The 16502-nt window shown below is 58.2% G+C and overlaps 8 protein-coding genes across 8 annotated transcripts; 4 read left to right on the top strand and 4 right to left on the bottom strand.

The window, feature by feature from the left end:
- Nucleotides 1-1346: 1346 nt before the first annotated feature.
- C7974DRAFT_155002 (major facilitator superfamily domain-containing protein) lies at nucleotides 1347-3908 on the top strand. The gene is made up of 2 exons (XM_046135842.1): nucleotides 1347-1954; nucleotides 2006-3908. The coding sequence occupies exons 1-2, from the start codon at nucleotides 1590-1592 to the stop codon at nucleotides 3669-3671; spliced, it is 2031 nt and encodes a 676-aa protein (XP_045999362.1). The 5' UTR covers nucleotides 1347-1589; the 3' UTR covers nucleotides 3672-3908.
- Nucleotides 3909-4940: 1032 nt separating this feature from the next.
- Nucleotides 4941-6019, top strand: C7974DRAFT_155032 (uncharacterized protein). The gene is made up of 3 exons (XM_046135843.1): nucleotides 4941-5277; nucleotides 5335-5364; nucleotides 5420-6019. Exons 1-3 carry the CDS (start codon nucleotides 5094-5096, stop codon nucleotides 5671-5673), a joined length of 468 nt encoding a protein of 155 aa, XP_045999363.1. The 5' UTR covers nucleotides 4941-5093; the 3' UTR covers nucleotides 5674-6019.
- An 843-nt stretch (nucleotides 6020-6862) lies between these two features.
- C7974DRAFT_155058 (O-methyltransferase) lies at nucleotides 6863-8685 on the bottom strand. Its single transcript, XM_046135845.1, has 3 exons — nucleotides 7615-8685; nucleotides 7415-7567; nucleotides 6863-7368 (listed from the first exon to the last, which is right to left on the bottom strand). The coding sequence occupies exons 1-3, from the start codon at nucleotides 8378-8380 to the stop codon at nucleotides 7055-7057; spliced, it is 1233 nt and encodes a 410-aa protein (XP_045999364.1). The 5' UTR covers nucleotides 8381-8685; the 3' UTR covers nucleotides 6863-7054.
- Nucleotides 8536-9924, top strand: C7974DRAFT_155077 (S-adenosyl-L-methionine-dependent methyltransferase). The gene is made up of 2 exons (XM_046135846.1): nucleotides 8536-8832; nucleotides 8880-9924. The coding sequence occupies exons 1-2, from the start codon at nucleotides 8690-8692 to the stop codon at nucleotides 9817-9819; spliced, it is 1083 nt and encodes a 360-aa protein (XP_045999365.1). The 5' UTR covers nucleotides 8536-8689; the 3' UTR covers nucleotides 9820-9924.
- C7974DRAFT_155056 (CBF/Mak21 family-domain-containing protein) lies at nucleotides 9860-11618 on the bottom strand. The gene is made up of 2 exons (XM_046135844.1): nucleotides 10084-11618; nucleotides 9860-10037 (listed from the first exon to the last, which is right to left on the bottom strand). The coding sequence occupies exons 1-2, from the start codon at nucleotides 11590-11592 to the stop codon at nucleotides 9900-9902; spliced, it is 1647 nt and encodes a 548-aa protein (XP_045999366.1). The 5' UTR covers nucleotides 11593-11618; the 3' UTR covers nucleotides 9860-9899.
- Nucleotides 11619-11757: 139 nt separating this feature from the next.
- C7974DRAFT_411590 (uncharacterized protein) lies at nucleotides 11758-12681 on the top strand (the record flags this gene model as incomplete). Its single annotated transcript, XM_046143579.1, has 4 exons — nucleotides 11758-11788; nucleotides 11870-12315; nucleotides 12389-12611; nucleotides 12659-12681. The coding sequence occupies 4 exons, from the start codon at nucleotides 11758-11760 to the stop codon at nucleotides 12679-12681; spliced, it is 723 nt and encodes a 240-aa protein (XP_045999367.1).
- A 164-nt stretch (nucleotides 12682-12845) lies between these two features.
- Nucleotides 12846-14552, bottom strand: C7974DRAFT_306893 (uncharacterized protein; the record flags this gene model as incomplete). The annotated part of the gene is made up of 1 exon (XM_046138103.1): nucleotides 12846-14552. The coding sequence occupies one exon, from the start codon at nucleotides 14550-14552 to the stop codon at nucleotides 12846-12848; it is 1707 nt and encodes a 568-aa protein (XP_045999368.1).
- A 311-nt stretch (nucleotides 14553-14863) lies between these two features.
- On the bottom strand, nucleotides 14864-16320 carry C7974DRAFT_155100 (transcription initiation factor IIF). Its single transcript, XM_046135847.1, has one exon. It carries the CDS (start codon nucleotides 16103-16105, stop codon nucleotides 15083-15085), a length of 1023 nt encoding a protein of 340 aa, XP_045999369.1. The 5' UTR covers nucleotides 16106-16320; the 3' UTR covers nucleotides 14864-15082.
- Nucleotides 16321-16502: the final 182 nt, after the last annotated feature.

Raw genomic sequence — 16502 nt, forward strand, 5'->3', positions numbered from 1 at the left:
GAACGGGGCAACACTTCCAGCTGGCCATCGATCCACAAATTGAGCATAGGAGTCTTCGTCCACATCGAATTAGTACATCTTGAGGATAGTTGAGCGCCCTCGACGCTATCCACTGCGAAGGTGCCACCCGCTCATGGCTCCATATGCCGTTCTGACCACCCCCGCTAAAATGTATCAGATCCTCCTCAGCGGCCCACCTCTATTCCCGTCTCCGCGACATGCCCCAGAGGCCAAATGTCGGGCACAGTGCTAGCATGATATGGAGTCGTCTGATATGCAGCCTCAATCGCAGATGGTAGGGTGCTTCACACCGTTCGGTCCTGTGACCACGCCCCCAATCTCACGAAATTGAAATGGGTAATATTCCTGCAACATCGACCATTATGCATTGTCGGATGCACACACGACACGCCGCGCGATGTCACTTCGTGGATCGCGTTGAAGGCAACGGCAACGGGGTCCGCAAATTCAAGCTTGTCAGGCGAGAATCCATGCAGCTCGGGCCAGGATGTGGGTCCTTGGCTAGACTTGGCTGGACTCTCAGAGCGAGAGAACTCACCACGTTCTCACAGGACGCTACATGATTGGTCGGTCGCAGCTTCAAATCTTCGAAGGCTTTCGTCGGCTCCGACGCCAGCGACGTTGCAACTGCAGCGACGGCGCCCGGACGGTAGTCTTGCGCCGAGCAGCAGATTGGCGCCATGCTTTGCTTGGACGTGCTTGCGTCAGCTAGGCAAAGCCTTGGTGGGCAAACTCTGACGTCGACGCAATGTTGAAGAGCTCTGTGAAAGTGATTCTGGGGAAACAAGGCTACATATACGGCTCAGGTATTCTGAGGTTAGCAGGTGGGGTTGCCCTGAGCAAGGTGCATCGAACGAGACTAGGTTTGACCTGCCAGAACGCAGACCGCTGCCGTTTATGGCCATTTATGGGGCACACGCGAGCTATTGCCGTGTTGGTCGCGCCGGGGTCACTTGAACTTTCGATTCGCGCCTGCCCGCCGGAGGCGACCGTGGAGACACTAGAAATTTTCAGACTGCTGTTGCTTGTATATAAGCTCTCAGGGTTCTTTCCTGTCGTTCTTCAGCCTCTCTCATTTTGAGCGTTCACACTTGCCGTGCTCTCGTCACTCTTGCCCGGTCCTCCCCCGTGGCCTCCCTTTGCTCAAATTTCAGCGTCGAGGTGCATGCATATTACGCTCTGATACCAACGTTCGACATTGGTTGTCGGTCACCTGCACTACTACACAGGGTCTACCATTTCCACAACCCACCGGAATTCCCGGAAGTATTAATTCGGACACTGCAGCCAGTCACAACTAAGCGCGAAGAACGTGTTACGTTGCAACAATTTACCTGGTATACACTCGGAGCAAGATATCAGGGCTCCATTAGAATCAACGTCATCGGCGACACTAGGCGTGATCCACCATCCAGCATCAAGGTTCAATAGTCCGAAGCTTCGACAACCAAACTGGAGGCTATAAGAGCAACCCTGATTCAAGACCCTAATACCAAATTATTAGCCTTGAACATCTTGGCCGCCATTTAAACCCACCAGAACCAGCACCGCAGCTGCGAACGGCCACAATGGCTACCACACACAGCGAGGAGAACTCGATCCGCGACTATGGGGTCGCTGCGCCTCACGGGCCAAATACCTCTGGTCACCATGCTGCAACACAGGACGTCGACATCCGTGCCGACATGACATCCACTGAGGCAGACATTTTCCATGCTCTGCTTCACCCAGACGATCTCTATGATGCACAGGGTACCTACTGGGCCGATATGCCTCTTGGTCAACGTATCAAGTTCGTGACCAACGTCGACAAGCAAGAAGCCAAAAGGGAGTTTGGCGAATTCTGGCAGTCCTTTAAGACCGATCCGCTCGAGCCCGTAAGGCAGTACTTCAGGAACTACGTGATTCCCGGTGCCGGTCTGGGTCTCGAAGGGTGAGTTTCTCTGCAAGTCCACATTTGAAGAGCTGCATTGACATGTTTTAGTTACGTGCTCTTCTCAATTGGTAACGTCAGGCCTCTTCTGCAGGCCTCATTCCCGCAATGCTGGACAACCTTCGAGATCTGTAACGAGATCTGGACGCAAGCCGTGGACTACCTGGAGATCTGCGGTATCATTGTCGGTCAGATTCTCGTCGGTATCATCGGTGACTGGCTGGGTCGTCGTCACGGTCTCATCCAGGATGCCGTCATCATGTTTCTTGGTCTTCTCATGCTCACTGCTGCCTGGGGTGTTACCCAAAACGGCTGGGTTATCTGCTACGTCTGGTCCCTCTTCTTCTACGGTATCGGTGTTGGTGGCGAGTACCCCATGACTGCAACCGCAGGTATGGAGAACGCTATCGGCTCTGGCAAGGTTTCGACCAAGGAGGATCGTCTGCATCGTGGTCGCAAGGTTACTGGTGCTTTCCTGATGCAGGGTTGGGGCCAGTTCTTCAACCAAGTCATCTTGATTGTCTTGCTTCTGATCTTCCACTCTGGATCCGCACCTCCTTACTCAAAGAAGGTCACGCAGTGGACATACCGCGTCTCTTTCGCCATCCCCGCTGTTGGTACTCTTTGGCTCGTCTACTTCCGTTACTTCAAGATGAAGTCTGCGTCGAAGCAGCTCCAGCTTGCCAAGAAGAAGGCACATGTCACCGGCTACGATGTTGCTTCTCTAAAGCTCACCTTCAGCTACTTCGGACCTCGTCTGATTGCCACTGCCGGTACCTGGTTCGCTAACGATGTCTTCTTCTACGGAAACAAGCTGTTCCAGCACGAGTTCATCAAGGTCATTACTCCCGGCAACAACTCAGTCATGACCGGCTGGCTCTACAACCTGATCAACGTCGGCGTTTCTCTCTGTGGATACTACCTTGCTTCGGTCTTGATTGATAACAAGCTGTACGGACGCAAGTGGATGATGATTATCGGGTTCATGGCTGACTTCATCCTCTTCATTGTGCCTGCTTTCCACTTTGAGTATTTCACACAGCCCGAGCACGTCCACGCTTTCCAGGCCATGTACTTCCTGTCCTCGTTCTTCAACCAATTCGGACCCAACTCCGTCTCCTTCCTAGTTGCTGCCGAGGTCTTCCCTACACCTGTCCGTGCCACCGCCCACGGTTTCTCGGCTGCTGCTGGTAAGGCTGGTGCTCTGCTCGCTTCCATCTTGTACAACTACATCGACACCCAGACCAAGTTCTACTTCGTTCCCTGGTTCGGTCTCATCGGTGCTGCCATGACATGGGTCTTTTTGCCCGACACAACCGGTCTCGACCTCAAGGAGCAGGAGCGCAGATGGGCATGCATCCGTGCCGGTCGCGAGCACGACTACCACGGTATTGCCATCCACTGGAAGCATCTCTCTTGGTGGGAGCGCATGCGCGGCCAGCACAAGGGCTACGACGCTAAGCTTGATTATCAGCAGAAGATCCAGGAGATGCGCGAGGAATGGGCTGAGCACCAGCAGCACAACTTCTCTGAGAAGAAGGGCTGGGAAGAGGCTGAGCACGATGACCAGTTTGACGCCGATGTTCACAACTACTTCAAGCGTACGACTGACGGCAACGGCCAGACATCGTCGGGCCTGTTGCAGCCTCAGGGTCAGGAGAAGAGGGCGGACGGCAGCGATTCTGGTGTTAGCGATGAGATTACAAGGGAGAAGTAGAGCACTTCTTCCAAGGGCACTTGCATCATTCGGCGTATTAGGAAAAGATACCACATGATTACATTAATGAAACATGTCACACTTCAAGCCATTTACCCATGATTTAACCACGTTGCTTGTTCGCAAAGAAAGGCCACCGAGCGACGGTCACTGGTGGTCGACACAGGGTTTCAGGAGGTCCGACTTCATCAATATCCAACCTTTGGCGGCGCCATAGCTCACCCTATCGGCGACCAGCAGGCGCAAGACTACGTCCCAACGGTTCACAGAGTGTCCAGGCCAGGACACAGCATGTTTCAGGCAGGAGCCAGACTCGCTGCAAGCCGACCAAAGACGATCGTCATGACAACAAGAAACACGCCCGCACAGCACGAAAGTCGGGGTACTGCATGCAGCGCTTTCGATCGGCTTGGGGCCGGCGGGGTTGCCGGGGTGCTACAGTGCGATTGATGGGCTGTGGTGCGATTCTGTGTGATGCCAATGATGGTTGCACGACGGAGGCTTAGAACCTACCTAGAAAGGCTGGTAGCTGGGATCAAATGCCGGGGCGGCAGCGGTCGCGGAAAGGATTGGCAGTGCGCACGTCGATTTGATTTGCGCCGCGCATTCCAGCAAGGGGAGCGATCACCGTTGGGGGGGTGGATGCAGAGACGTCAAACGAGGCTGGTCATCGGTGACGCAGAGGCATGAACAAACGGCTGGTCCTTATCCACGCGCTGCGTTCTGTGCTGGCGACCGTCGGCGTTGGGCCGACTATTCATAGCCTGCAGCAGGTCCCAGCAGCTGGTGGCTCGCTGCACGCGCAGCTTTGTTTGTTGGACGGTGGCGCGTTGGGATCTCCGAGTCGTGCGCGGCTTATCGCGCACTGGCCTGTGATTGGCGTGCCTGACGGCCCGCGTAGAGCCAGCGGGAGACGGGCGTGGAGCCAAACGGCCAGCAGCGCGTTGGGCCAGCCTCCAGACTCGCTGTACCACGGGGGCAGGCTGCGGGCAGACGCACACCGCGGGCTCACTGGGTGCGCCTGCAATTCTGCAAGTCATTGTGATACACCAGGAGCGCTAGGGCAGCCGATGCGGTGCTTCACCGTGGTTGGAGGCTGGCGACCGGGCTGCTAACAGGCTTTGAGGACGTTGATGCGGTCGATAACGACTTAGTGCCGCCTTCCTGGCAAGGAGCTTGTTTGTTTCCCTGTCTTTACACCGTGGGGCCGTGCGTGCATTCGCTGGGGCGGGAAGGGAGCAGTGAAACAAGCTCAGCAGCCGCGCAGCTGCTGGCAATAAATTGAGTGCATTCCTCTCGCTTTCGCTGCTTGCTTCTCCTCACCCAGTCCATCATCAATCCCGCGCATCAATCAATTCTTCGCCCAAGTCGACCGGTGTCATCGCTATCACTCTCACAGACCAAACACACTTAACCGCCAACATGCGTTTCGCTGTCTCCGTCTTTGCCCTGGCTGCCACCGCCGCCGCCCAGGTGCAGACCATCACCCAGATCGGCGACGGTCAGATCCAGGCTCCTCCTGTCAGCGCCACTGCGCCCGTCTCCTCGGTCCCCGCCGTGGCTTCGTCGGTTTCTGAGGTGCCTCCGGTCTCCATGCCCTCGCCTGGTAAGTCACTTGACTACAATCTTGGACCCATCAAGACTCATACTAACACTGCTTCAGTCGCGCCCCCGGTCTCCATGCCCTCGCCTGGTAAGTCATCTACAATCTTGAACTCACCAAGAGCAGCGTACTAACTCCACATCAGTCGCTCCTCCTACCTTCCCCAGCTCAGCTCCCGCTGTCCCCACTCTGTCCACCTCGGTCACTCCCCCTGCTGCCAACTCCAGCGTGCCCGTTGCCAGCTCTGCCGTGCCCTCTGGCACTGCTCCCGCTTCATCTGCGCCCGCCAGCGGTGCCAGCGGCACCTCATCTGTGCCTCCCGAGTCTACTGGCGGCGCATCAGCCAACATGGTCTCCTTCGGCGGCCTTGTCCTCGCCTTCGCTGCCTTCCTCGCATAGACGAGCAGCGCGTGCCTGCGAACATTCCATTCTCACGACTCAGCGGCATGTGAAGGCAGCGTCTAGCTGGCGCCACACCGCGCTTTTAACGACCACACTTTTCGCTACATATTCTCCTTCAACAGCTCGTTGCATGGTCGGCTATATCCGAAAAGCTGGAGTATTGATTACATGGCGGGTAATAATTGGCTCTCGGGGAGGGAAACGGCGCTCGGTCGGGGTAATGACTACGTACTAGCGTCCGCTAATGCAGATCGTCCACGGAAGCCGTGTATAGATAGTCTTGACCAAATACACATGCACCACTGGTGCCGCAATCGTTTAGTATGTGCTGTTCGTGGTTGTGACGTGTGTTGTGGCTGCTCCATGCCTAGTCCACGATTGAGTGACTTCTGAATGCTCACCACTCGAGCCCGGTTGATTTGATCCTCCACCCATGCAGTCTCGATAAATCTCCTCATCTCCACCACTATACACGACCAAACGTTCATCGCGCTACGGGAAGCCCCGTGCATTAGCCCAGCGCCCGCACAGGAACGCGCAGCCACCACTGCCGCTAGAGAATATCACACTACTGAACAATCAAGCTATTGGATTGCTTGGGCTCGGTGGCGCGCCAGCGTGTGTTTCAGCGTTGAGTGGCGGTTTTGCGTTTATAGGCGGGTTGTGATGTGTTTTCCTGTCATGGGTGGTTTGGGTGAGGAGGCTGTTTGGGCAGGGGGTGGATGATGTAGCGTGCGTGGGAGGAAGGTGAGGAGGGTAGGGTAGGGTAGGGTAGGGAAGGGGAGTGTATGTATGTGTTTGCCTAGCTGTCTGCGGGGAGGGATAGTTATGGCGGTACATGACATGACTGGCCTGGAGCGCGGAGGAGAGATGTGGATGATCGAGTTGCGTGGAATGGGTGGTTGGAGGTAGTATGCTGATGTGTCGTGGAGAGGATAGGATAGGATAGGATAGGATAGTCTAGTCTCATCGGCTGCGTGAATTCGTCTCCCATCGCGCTGCGTGTGTATTCGAATCACTCGGAACGAAACACAACATATTCAAGTGATATCAAGTGAGATGCGTCCTGTGGCTTCACATGCCATGCAGCACAGGTTTCTCGCCGCAGTCTGCGGGTGTACATACGCTGGCGTAGGCCGGCGGGGTCAGGTCGCTTGCATGCGGTGCGACGCTGGTTGTGCGTGTCGTTGAGTGTGCGTTGTGTGTGGGTATATACATATGTACATGTAGGAGAGAGAGCGGGGGTGTCGGCACCAGGCCACAGATTGTGTAGTGCTTTGCTTCGTCTTCATGGTGATCTTGTCCGCAGCGATACAGACACGCGGTCAATACCATCGGTCTTCGCTATCGACCTCGACTGCCAGCCTCCGTCTCCGGCCTACGCCAGCTCCAGCTCAATCAGCGAATCCAGACTGTGCGCATGCCGCCACATGCCCACGATCTTCAGTCCCGCGCGCGCATACAGCGCCGCGTGCTCGGCCTCGGTGCGGTGCCGCGACCCCAGCGCCGCCATCAGCTCCCAGTCCAGCGCCGTCTGGCTCCAGTGCGCGCCGGCGTTGGGCACGACGAAGTCGTTGATCAGCACCTTCGAGTAGCCGCGCTTCAGGGCCGGGACGAGGCTGCTCAGGATCTGCGTGTTGACTGGGTCCGACCAGTCTTGGATTATGCTGTGGAGGAAGTATGCGCGGGCGCCTGGGGTGGGTTAGTCAAGTCGGGGGGAGGGACCGGGGAGATGTACCTTTTATGGGCTGCTCGGTGAGGAAGTCGTGGGGCGTCTTGGTGTCTCGGGCGTCGATTTGGGCGTGTTCGATTATCTCAGGGCGGTCTTGGAGGATCAGTTTGCCCGGGATTTGGTCGTTGAAGGCAGCTCTCAGGTCTTTTATGTCGTGGCCTGGGTGCTGTTAGTGAGGTTCCTGATGCCCGACGAGATCAACATACCAGTCCCACCGCCAACGTCCACCAGAAATACACTCTCTTCTCCATCCACCGGGGTCTCGGCACCCTCGATCAATCGCTCGGCAACAGGATAGTAGTCTGTGTCAAACCACCGCTGCCGCCCCATACTCCACACATCCATCATGCTCGCAAACCTCCTCCCCATCTCCTGATCAAACCGTTCAAAGTACTCAAAGTAATGCACGCCCTTCTCAAACGCATGCTGGAACGGCGCCTCGACACTGCTCGTCGGCGCCTGGAACCCATTGGCGCGGAAGAACGCCGGCACCCCGTCGAGCGCTGGCTGGAAGTTATCCACGATATACAGCACCGTGTCCTGGTAGTTCGGTGCCGCGTAGGCGAGCGATGTCGCCGTGGGCGCAAACCTGTCCGGCCCGGTTTCCAGCACCGTCGACATGGCCGCCAGGTGCCGCAGCATGCGGGCCACCAGCACGGGGTCGACGGCGCCCCGCGGCTCGCAGCGTGCAGCGATGGAGGTGCTGGACTCGCCGGCCGCGGGCGTCGTGGTCATGGCTTGGAACAGCTTGATTTCGACGGCCAGGCGGATGACGTTGAGGTGGGTTGGCTGTGCCCAGAGGAGCTGCAGGGCGTTCTCGGTGGGGTGTTGCAGCGAGGCGGTTAGTCGTGAGGCGGCGGCCAGAAGGCCTTCTCTTGCGCCCTGCGCGCCGGTCTTGAGGGCATCGCCCAGGGTGTTGATTTCGCTGAGGATGTCCAGGGTGGCCTGGGACGGCGGTGGTGTCGACGTCATCTTGGGTGTCTTTCTGGCTGTGCTGGTTCCGGGAAGCCCTTGCTCTTTCTCTACAATCAATAACAGCCTTGTGTGATTCCGTCCGTCGAGGACACGTGCGATCTGCGGTGTTGCGGGATGGTGATGTGGGGTGGCCTCGTAGCATCAAGACTCGCTAAACTGGAAGCGCGCATAGTGTGTTGCTGGAGGCAGTAGGATTTGGTTCACAAAGGATTGGCAGGATCTGCCGAGCAAAAGGCGTCGGAAATAAGTTTTGATGCACTGCTGCTGCCTCCCAAAACTGCGTGACGAGAAATCCGCGCCGCGATCATGCAGGCGCAGCAAGACGGCATGGAGACGTCCTCGGCTGTGGATTCTGGGGTCGACCAGGACTACGATCAGGAAAATGACGCGCATCACGTTATCGAGCCGCAAACGGACACGGATACAGCGTCAAGCGACGTTGATGAAGGGTAAATCGGAAACATCCATTCACTGCTTCAAGCTCATGATAATGTAGATACGCGGACTCGGACGCGTCGTCGTTCCTCTCATCCATCCTCTCGGAAGTCAGACGCGGTGTCGAGATAGCTGGACGGCTGTATCCGTCTTACGGCAAACATGAATACGGCATGCCCATTGACGAGAAGGAGATGGACCGCAACGACCTGCAGCACCACAAATACCACCTGCTGCTCAAAGAGCGGCTCTTCGTCGCACCCATCCCAGATGACCAGCTCGCGTCAGGAAACAGCCGGATCCTCGACCTCGGCACGGGGACGGGTATCTGGGCCGTAGACATGGCAGACAAATACCCGTGCGCCGAACTAACCGGCGTCGACATCGCCGCCACCCAGCCCGCCTTCGTCCCGCCCAACTGCACCTTCGAAATCGAAGACATCGAAGACGACTGGGCCTATCGCCCCGCCCACTTCGATTTCATCCACGGCCGCGACCTGATGACCGCCGTCCGCGACTGGCCACGCCTGCTCGCGCAAGCCTACACGCACCTCAAGCCCGGCGGGTGGATCCAGCTGTGCAGCACGATCCCGGGCGCACTGACGGATGACGACAGCATCCCCGCCGACAGCGGGTACGTCGAGTCCGGGCGGCTGTACTTTGAGATGGCGGAGAAGATGGGGGCGCCGCTGGACGCGCCGAAGCAGTGGGCTGAGCAGATGCGGAGCGTGGGTTTTGCAAACGTGCAGGAAGAGGTGTATAAGCTGCCGATGGGATCGTGGCCGCGCAGCAAGCGGCTCCGAACGGTGGGCAGGATGGAACAGATCATGATTTTGGATGGCGGGTTTGAGGCGTATATGCTGCGCGGATACACGCAAGTGCTTGGCGGCAGGCCAGAGGATTTGCAGACGATACTTTCGTCTGCGAAGAGGGAGGTTATGGACCCGAATATTCATACGTATGTGCAGTACTGGATAACGTATGCGATGAAGCCATTTTGAGGATGTGGTTGCTTTGGACATGGAGTTGGCGGCGCTGGACGGACGGAAAACTTGTCTTTGTTGTAGACACTATGTAATGTCTATCTTGCTTCTATAGCTTGCTGGAGCAACTGGCCTATTGGGTTCAGACCTTCCTCGGCGGTGAAAATGTGCTTGGGTATCTCGAATTCGACCTCTGGGTCTTTCTTGAGGTCTCTGTCTAGTTCGGTATCAAGGAGCTGATTGTATTAGTAAGAATCTACAAACTTGAGTGTGATGACTTACAGCTGTGTATGAGTGGTCTAAGAAGTCCTCCAAATTGTAGGATCGTTTTGTAAACTGCTCGGAGATGATTTTTGCTAATGTGGCCACGTTCGGGTGGTAGTGTGACTGCAATGCCTCGAGCTCCCACACACTGCTCTCGATGGCGTTTGTCTCCATCGGATCCAGCTCGTCCATGTCAAAGGGATCGTCCATGCCTTCAAGGTCGAGCTTCTCCTTTAGCGCAGGATCACGGACCTCACGATGCATCATGAATGTGCAAGCCGGGTGGCGCTTGAACATATTGTAGACCCAAGGGATGACAATGACAACGCCGGCGGGCGGGCCGTGCAGAGCTAAGCGTGAGAGGCGTTTGATGAAGCTGGCGACGAGACCCGCTGGCAAATGCGTCGAGGACATGAAGGTATCCAGCAATCTGAAGAAGCGCGACCGGTGCTTCGAATGGAGGAGGCCTTCGTCCAGCAGAGAGTATAGTTTGAGGTAGAATGACGGGTAGTCGAGGTTCTTCTCGGATATGAGATAGTACAGGCCAGACAGAGCGAGGAGCGAGGTGGCGCCGCCGACGTCGTAGGAATCGGTCAGGAAGTCCATGAGCATCTCGGGCTGCTGGAACCAGGGCGCAATCTGGTACGAGAAGACGGTCAGGATGGCCTTGCGCTGGTCCTTGTCGAGCCCGGCGCGCATTGTCGCCAGCCAAGCCTCCTGCGCCTGGAGCTTGTACACCTGCAGTGTCGGGCGTGAGCCCTTGGACTGCGACGCTGTGTGGTAGTTCTTGATGTCGTCTTTCGATTGCGGGACGGTGTCGAGCGACAGCAGCAGCGACAGGCTGTTCGCGGCCACGAGGGTCTTCTCTGTCTTGTCGAGGTCGGTGGCGAGGATGGTCTTGATGGTCTTGAAGGTGTGGAAGCGCACGTCGTCGAAGGTCTTGAAGTACTTGTCGGCAAACTCGTCGCGGTTGGCGTCGTCGGCGGGCAGGCGCAGGAGCGTCTCGATCAGGCGCGAGAGCGGGCCGTTCTTGAGGCTGTACTCGGCGGTGGCCTTGGACTCTTCCTTGACCAGGCGCATGAGCAGGGTCAGGGCGACGGACTGCTTCGCGGGGCTGTCGCTGCGCAGGAAGGCGTGCAGCAGCGTGTCGACGAACTCGCGGTAGCGCTCCTTCAGCCAGGCCACGACGGTCGCCTCGGCCTCGCCCATGCCCTTGCTCTTCGCCATGTCGCCGGCCACCAGCAGGCGCGCGAAGACGCGGCAGAGGGCGACGGCGGCGAGCACGGGGGCGTCGTCGGCGGGCTGCTTGGCGAGCTGCAGCAGGGTCGCGATGTTGTTGTAGTGCCGCCGCGACTCGAGGATCTGCGCCTCGAGCTGCAATATCTCGGCCTGGACATCGCCGTCGTCGCTGGCGGCGCTGGCGGGCGACTTCTGGCGCTTCTTCGACCTGGCCTCGCGGCGCTCGGCCTTGGCGGGGTCGCGCTTCCTCTTCACGCCCGGTGCGGCGGCCGTCTTGGAGCCCGGCATCGTTCGTCTGGTCGCGGGCGGCGTGGTGGTGGTGCGTCTGGCGGCGGGCACAAAAAAGTTCGGAGCCCTTTCGGCTAGCGCGCGCCAAGCGGCAGTCAACCTGCATCCCGAAGAAGCTTGCAGACGGACGACACCACCTCGACCCTCCCCACTTTCATCGCAGCAATGGCTTCTCGTCTCGCAAGGAGCGCGGTTGGTAGGTGTCCGCCGGCTGATGCGACATTGATGCCATTGGCCCGCCACAGCCCCCGTGAGCACGCATAGTAACACTGCACAGGCGCCGCCCGTCTCCGCCCTGCCCTGCCTCTCCGCACCGTGCCCTCGCTCGCCGCCCAGGCCCGCTTCCAGTCCTCGCAGGAGGACCCCAAGAAGAAGGCCGCGAGCATCATGGAGGCCATCCCCGTCCCCGGCAACAGCCCGCTGACCAAGGCCGCCGTGCTGTCCGCCGGCGCTGGTCTGTCCGTCGCCGCCATCAGCAACGAGCTGTACGTCGTCAACGAGGAGTCCATCGTCGCCCTCTCGCTGCTCACCATCTTCTGGGCCGTCGGCAAGTACGCCGGGCCTGCCTGGGCCGACTACGCCAAGCAGCAGAGCGAGAAGATCTCGGGCATCCTGAACAGCGCCCGCGCCGACCACACCAAGGCCGTCAAGGAGCGCATCGAGAGCGTCCAGGACCTCGGCGGCGTCATCGACATCACCAAGACCCTGTTCGAGGTTTCCAAGGTAGGCACAGTGGAGTGTCCAGGAAGAGACACGGCGTGTGCCAGTGTTAGTGTTCAGCGCTGACACCCACCAGGAGACCGCCCAGCTCGAGGCCCAGGCCTACGAGCTCGAGCAGAAGACCGCCATCGCCACCGAGGCCAAGACGGTCCTCGACTCGTGGGTCCGCTACGAGGGCCAGGTCAAGCAGAGGCAGCAGCGCGAGCTCGCCGAGTCCATCATCGCCAAGATCGAGAAGGAGCTCGAGAGCCCCAAGACCCTCAAGTCCATCCTCGACCAGTCCGTCCTGGACGTTGAGCGTGCGTGCACCCATGCCCGCGCCCCGACCAGTGCTAACAACCTGCAGGCATCGTCTCCCAGAAGGCATAAGCGTCCTACACTAGACAATTTCATGTTACATACATCTGTGCAATAGTCCCTGGTTCAATAAGACTACCCTAGGCTTGGAGAACAGCCGAATCGATTTGTTTTTCCTCAGCGCATACACTGCTTCTTGGTGACGGTTATATGTACAGTTGAAGAGTGCTTATTGTCTACAGTTTCGGTCCGCCGTCCTTCTCCAGCAACCCCGTAATCGTCTTCGCCCACATTTCTGCCGCTTCGGGATCAATGGCGTTCATGTCGTAGCTCACACCAAACCCAACGCGCCCTTCCGAGTCGGTCGAGCTTCCAATCAGGAACTCGTTCTCTCTTGCCCGCACACCCATTCTCAGGCCTCTGTAATCCGCGACAAAATCTTTACTCTTGTTGTGCAAATCATAGTCTCCAGGCGCGAGGAACCCTTTCAAGCTCCCCACACTGCTGACTCCACACGTCGCGCTATACCCGCCGTTAGCTTGCAACTCACCCTGCGGATTGCCAACGCCGAGTTGTCTATGCGGCGGAATTTTCGACTCTACACGCTCCAGCATCGCCAAATACCCCGTCGCCAGCAACCGCCCGGGCGCATGCTTGTCCAGCCCAGCGCTGATCTCGCCTTTGTCCGAGGTCTTGAGCCGTTTCTGGTACGCTTTCAATTCGCGGTTCGCCGTCTTGGCTGCGAGTCTGAAGCGCTTCTCAATGGGCAGACTAGAGGGCGTAAATGGCATTGCGACGCCGTCACTGAAGGCGAGCATGCACGAATCCGTGGGCGGCGGGTTGGTAAAGAATGCGCGCGGGTTTAGCGGGAACGAGGCCGTCATGGCGGGAATTTCGGAGGCGCTGAGTGACGGATACCGCAACGCGTGTATGTCCATCATCGCCAGTCCTGCGAGCGCGAAACAGCCCGCCCCGATGCTCAGCTTTGCGGCGCGGCACAGGCTGATCACGCGTGCCGATGCAGACGGCGAGAGCGTTGCATTGATATGGCCCGTTGACATGGGCGGCATGTCTGCGCTCTCGTAGGAGAATAGCTGGGGGTACTTTGGCTGCAGCGGCCTGGCTTTCTCGAGCCGCTCTTGCCGGTACAAAGGGTTCTCGAACGTCGGCGGAGGCGCGCTTTTGACATGCCGCAGCACCCGCAGAATCGCCCATATCCACCGCTGCCTCGCCCTGTTCCCGCCAATCCGCGGATACAAGTCCTCCTGCGCAGGCGGCAGCCGCGCCTCCACCACCCCCGGCTCCAACGACGCCCGAATCTCGTCCTCGATCGCGCCCACCGGCAGATTCAACAGCCGCACAAAGTCCTTGAACCACGCATACGCACTTAGCCCGTCGGAAATCTCATGCGCCATCACCACCAGAAACGCAACCTCGCTCACCCCGTCCGCCCCCCGCCGCCCCGGCAACACATGCAACTTCGACATGCACTCGCGCGGCTCAACCACCCGCCCCGCGTTCAGCGCATGCTCGTGCACATCACTCGCATCGAGCCCCTCGCACGCCCACACCGTGCCCCGCACCGCATCCCCCACCGCCCGCTCCACGTCCCCCGGCACCTCGACGCTGAAGCCCCGCAGCCCCGTGTCCGCGGCGTCAAAGGCCCGGCTGAGCAGTAGCACGTGCCGCAGCCGCAGCGCCGCCCACGCCAGCCCGATGCGCTGCCGCCACTCGCGGGCGGAAAGCGAGTGCACCACGCCGCACCGCAGGGTCGCCGTGATGTCGGCGCGGCCACCCGCGTACTCGCCATCGGCGTCGAAGGATGTCTCGACCAGGCCCAGCGGGCGCGTCCAGCGGCGCGGGTGCGACGCGTCGCGGGTCCAGGCGTGGTAGGAGGTCGCGTAGCGGTCGAGCCAGTGCGCGGCGCGGCGCTGCGTCTCCATGGCATTGAGCGCGCGGTTTCCATTTTCAATTCCTTGCTCTTTCGGGCCCGGCATGGCGGGCTAGTCTTTCTGCGCGGGGTGAGAGGTGTTGGGGTGGAGGGTGGAGGGTTCCGCGCCCTTTGGGGCGCGGCTCCGGGCCCACTGGAGACGGCATAGTGGTGACGATGACGGGTGGTGGGCGGCCACTAGGCTCGTCGGAGCAGGAGTCGTGCGCTGGACGGGCGCTAGTGGGCCGCGGCGTCGTGATCTGACTGTATGCGGATACGACGTGAAGGGATAGTACAGATGAAGTGAAGCACTGTTAGACACATTCTGAATCTCTTTGCTTGATATGGGATTGATCTGGTATTATTGGGGGTATACGCAAGACTACTAAACGCCTCTATGCATGTACAGAAACCGTGTACAGAAACCATGTACAGAAACACCGCTGAAGAAAACGCGAGAAACCTCCATTACACACAGCACAGCAGTCTGGGCCTCTGCGGCGGACAGAACAATGAAAACGTCATCCAGAACCGCTGCGGCTTCTAAACCATCACGTCTTCCATCTCGTCGTCTTCCGATTCGTCGCCGCCGACGTCCGGAGCCAGCGCTGACTGCTGGTTGCTGAGCGTGCGGCCGACGTTGAAGTGCTGCTGGCGCTGCCAGTGGCTCGCGAAGGAGCCCGATTTGACCAAGTGAGCCAGCTCCGGGAGCACCTCTTTGAGGAACTGCTCGGGCTGCCTTGTGCGTGTCTTGAGCGCCTTCATGGACCAGTACTCGTACTCGTCGAACAGGCTGTGCAGCATGTCCAGCAACTCGCGGTGAGAGATACGAGCCGCCTTGTTCTGCTGTGCCTTTGCTTTGGTGGTGGGTTTGATGAATGAGGTGAATTTGCTCTGGACGCTGTTGTAGTTGACAACGCCGGGATCCTTGATGATGACAGTCTCCATGTGCGAGCCTTGGATGGCCTGCTTAAGACGCTGCTGCTCAAAGTCCTTATACTCTTTCGTGGGCAGAGGGATGGCCTGGTACTGGCGTGTTGCATGGCCGATCAAGGCTGTCTGCTTAGGGATTGCCTTTCTGTACTTGCCGCGCTTCTGTATGCCGGCTTTGGGGTTTTGCATGCCATAGCTTCCCGGACCGCCTCGGTAACCCTGGCCAAACCCATTGGGCTTGTAGCCTGGGAGGTCCTTCTCGGTGAAGACATATGTGTTCCCGAGTACGGTATCTGAGCACTCTTGTGGCCGCACTTCATATGCAGTGGGCAATTTCGCCTTGGCGCGCCATCGGTCGTTGAAGAACATCCGCATGGGCTTGCTCTTGTCGATGCCTGTGGTTGTGTTGAAGGCGAGTATTTCGCCAATTTGGATCTGGTCGTCGTCGTTGCCTTCTGCGAGATCATCCCAGTTGGAGACAGCATCGTACAACCACTTCTCGATGCGCGTTAACCAGACGTCGCTCTTGGTGTCTGGCTCGGGCATCGTCATCTCCCCGGTATCCTCGAAGAACTCGTCGTCCATGTACTGCACTGGCGTGCCCGCCTCCGCTTCTTGCTTGATACCGTTCATTTTTGTGAAAGGAGAGTGTAAGGTTGGTAACTGGCTGGAGCCTATTGCGCGACTTTGGGATGCGTCGTTGAGTCTGTCTGTAACAGCGGGTGTGAGTATGATGTGGCTGGTATGAGTATGATGTGGCGCAATGTTTTCTGGCAGAATTTTCGTAGTGAGTGGACGAGTTGGTGTGGTTTCGACGAAATTGTTTTTGAGGAATAAGGATGTAGGTGGGACAATAGATATAGAGAGTTGCGAGAGCCGCATTCACGGTTCGCGCTAACGGCTGCCTGCCAAGCTACCGCGTTTCGTTCAAGAACGATTTTTCGGAGCCATACGTTGAAAATTCGACGATATATAATTATATTAGAATAATAAATACCACTATATATAGCACACAGCCCGTTATATGAAA

The sequence above is a fragment of the Boeremia exigua genome (assembly GCF_020726555.1).
Source record: "Boeremia exigua strain MPI-SDFR-AT-0100 chromosome Unknown C7974scaffold_4, whole genome shotgun sequence".
Taxonomy (NCBI): Eukaryota; Fungi; Ascomycota; class Dothideomycetes; order Pleosporales; family Didymellaceae; genus Boeremia; species Boeremia exigua.